This window comes from Morone saxatilis, unplaced genomic scaffold (genome assembly GCF_004916995.1).
Source record: "Morone saxatilis isolate NCDOM2014 unplaced genomic scaffold, NCSU_SB_2.0 Contig24, whole genome shotgun sequence".
Taxonomy (NCBI): Eukaryota; Metazoa; Chordata; class Actinopteri; family Moronidae; genus Morone; species Morone saxatilis.
Genome location: NW_023339807.1, coordinates 5,909,019 through 5,912,414, shown reverse-complemented (window position 1 = coordinate 5,912,414; position 3,396 = coordinate 5,909,019). Strand labels below are relative to the sequence as shown.

Genomic DNA, 3,396 nt, shown 5'->3' with positions numbered 1-3,396 from the left:
TTCTGAAAGCTAACTGGTGTTTACTTTGCTCTTTACGATGGTTCCTTTCAGTAGGATAACATTTGGTGAGAAAGTGTCAGACTTGGTTTTCCTCGAGACCTGCTGCCCCCCTACGGACCAGCGACTCTGCGAGGAGATCTTCCCCCAGCAACCTCCCTCGCACCCTCCCCACCCCCTCTTGGGGAACAGACTGACAACCATCCTGGAAATGTGCCTTGTTCCACAGGGCCATCAAACATTTATTCATCTCATAAGCCGCTGCCAACAGCCTCACTCAGTGCTGTGGGCACACTGCAGCGAGCTGGGCGAGGGGAGGGCAGGTCAGGCTCAAAGTTGTGACAGTCATATAAAAGATAATGCAATGAATTTATATGCAGTTCTCTTTCAGTGTCTGTAAACATAAGCGTGTGTGTTTGTGTATTAGGGAATGCGGTGGTGAGGGTTTTTTTTTTATTCCTGAATGGAAGACTGCCTTGTGCCATAAATCTGTCCCTCATTGGGAAGACAAAATGAAAATGGCCCCCGTCATAAAACATCTGTAATGGCTCCATCCACCACCAACACATAATGGGGCAATTACCAAGAAGGGGGCTGGGACAGCATGAAGCCTTTAGCTCGCTTTGGTATACCACATAATGCTTTGGTGTATGTGTTTCTGTCTCATATGCATATGTCTGTGTACATATGTTGGTGCTTCATTCCAGCTTAGGAGCGCTATGTGAAGCTCTTGAAAGACACACATGAGTGAATGCGAAAGCTTGCACTTTTACCTGTTCATTGACCCTGTCTATCTGCAGTGACAGACAGGCACATCTAATCTGAAATTGCATTATTGATGCCTGATCTTTTGCACGGTCCAGACCGGTCCCTGCGTCTTCCACACCTCGTAATCAAGCATAATTGAGGTTAACTGTACGGCACGGCTGAAATGCTAGACAGGTAAGCCGCAGCCTCTCATGATTAATGTAGTGTGTTAGTGTTCTGGGCTCTGACCTTTTGAGATAGGCCAGGCACCATTTTTAAGTGAAAGCTCTGCCTCTGCCGAGTTGTGGAGTTGTCCATCAAGTCCTCCTGCAACACCGCCACCCTCCGCCCCACCATCTTCCCCCCCTTCCAAAGTCAGATCCTTGTCTTGCTGCCTCATTGCCCCTGACCCATGTTTGTTTGCCTTCATGTCTCGTTTTACAATGCAGAACCAAAACCTCTTTTTGCCACCCAGTTCCCTCTTTAAATGTGGGTGTGTTTCATGTAATGTAGAGAAAAAGTTAATGGGCATTGATCAAGCGTGGATCAGGAAAGAAAGAATTGTGCAGCTGCTTTGAGTTCTGCTTTCCCGTCTTTTCCTTTGACATTGCAAGTCAAAGCATTCATTTTAGGTCTAATTTGTTCTCCCGCGGGCCGAGTGCTCAGACCAGTGAATGCCATTGTCCGGCCACTGTTGGTCAATGACCCTCCCTCTCCTCTCCACAAGCCTCCATGGATGTGAATTGGCAGGGAGGTCATGTCCTTGCCTTGCTCCCAAACATAAGCATTGTCAGAGTTAACTGAGTAAATTTACTTTTGGCTCAAGCTCATTCAGACCCTCACACAAACACACAGAGACACTCAACAACAACAAAAAAAAGATGAACTGCGAGCATACAAAAAGACAATCTTCCTTTCTGCAGAGATTTGCAGGAGAATCAGGAGGCGTACTTGTTAATCAGGGATGGCGAGGACCCGGGTCACCATCTGTAACATAGACCAGGGGCAGTAAATGGATGAGGAGGGGTGAAAGGGCACCCTGAGACATTCCTTTAGAAAATAAACAGAACAAAAGCGGGCTTCTCTGGACAGGTATTCCAAGCAGATCTATCAAGTTGACTACGGTTTTTGCTTTTTTCTGAGTTCATCAAATGCATTTAATTAAGATGATAAACACACATAAAGCAATGTTTCTACTGCAGTTAAAGTCAGCTACATTAGTGACGACATCATCCTCATGTTTCAAAAGCCCAGTTGGGAGTGAGTTTAATGCAATTAGCAGGTTATCTGTGGTGAAGTGGAGGTGTCTGCTCTCTTCCTGTTACCGTATGTTCTGACAGGAGGGAGGGATGGCTGTGTGCAGGACCACAGAGGAGGAGACGGGCAGATGCCCCGTTAGAAGAGACACCCTTGTCTTTTGTTACAATATAGCTACTCCGCCCAGGGTTTATTATCTGTCTCTGCTTAAACAGCAGCTGCCAAGTACCACCAACCACCAATCTCTTAAACGACACGTTTTGACAGTTTTGGTTCTCATTTGGCAAGTGATTTCAAACATCTCCACAAGAAATCTTTTAAGGTAAGTTTTTAAAAAAAATGGATCACAGGAGAGAAAAAAAAAGCAGTGACCTCCGGCATTAAGGCACAAGCAAGTGTATTTAATGTTTGGGGCCACCCCTGCCTTTGTGTTGAAGCCTGTGGTTCAATGAAAGGCGGCAGTAGGGGTCACTTCAGGCATCTGCTGCTCTCCTGCACCACTCATCTGCCCATCTGTGTGCACTGCTGTCCTTCTGTCCACTCGTACAGACTGACAGACACACAAATAAAAACAGAAAGACACACGTAATGTTGCGTGTAAAGGCACATACACCGTGGATATGCAAGCCAGTCAAAGTTCTGTTTTTGTTCTGCATCTGTTAGCGCAGAGAAGCACCACCTTGCACTGGCCTGTGTTCTTGGCTGGAGAAAGGTGTCAAGCTTTATTATAGAGGGAACTACAGTATCTGCAAGACATAATGGTGGGAACTAGAAGAAACCAGAGAAGGAGGGACCCCTCTAGAGGCAAAACATATATATAAAAGACTGTGAAGAGAGCAGCAGTCACTGAAAAATAAATAAGTTCTTGCTGGATTTTTATCAGTAGCAGTTTCAAAGTCAGGCCTTGGCAGTGTCCAGGCTCCTCTTTTCTGTTCCCCCTCTCTGCATTTAAATTGTATCCATTCAACAAATCAAAGCCCAAGATCTAAGTCCTCACAATAAATTTTCTAACGCTCCTTAATGCCTGTTAAACAAATTTCTGCTTGCTGAGAGGTCCTTGCTGTCCGAAAGATCAGCATGATTTATGCCTTTCCTGTCACTGATGAGGACATCACTGATAACGGAGAGGTTAAGTATGAGGAACATTTATGTTTCCACATGAGCCAAGACGTTTTTTTACATCTTGGAGAGGCTCCCGGGCTTTCCACTCAGAACAACACCTAGTAGATCTTCAGTTATGCAGCCTTGCAGATCTCCACGCACAGATGTGGGGTGTCAAGGCTATTTGTGTCTCTGATGAAAAGGACCTGTCTCTTTGCCGATTTTGGTTTGCTTGGACTAATATATTAGGACCCAGTTTCAAATAAACACAACTTTTCTCTCTCTCTCTCTCTC

The 3,396-nt window shown here is 45.5% G+C and overlaps 1 protein-coding gene across 1 annotated transcript in view; it reads right to left on the bottom strand.

The window, feature by feature from the left end:
• Positions 1–2,446: 2,446 nt before the first annotated feature.
• gdf6a (growth differentiation factor 6a) overlaps positions 2,447–3,396 on the bottom strand; it is a 9,535-nt gene continuing 8,585 nt past the window's right edge. The window contains exon 3 of the mRNA XM_035672130.1: positions 2,447–2,551. Within this exon, the coding sequence (XP_035528023.1) occupies positions 2,447–2,551 (105 nt within the window). The remainder of the gene's footprint in view (positions 2,552–3,396) is intronic.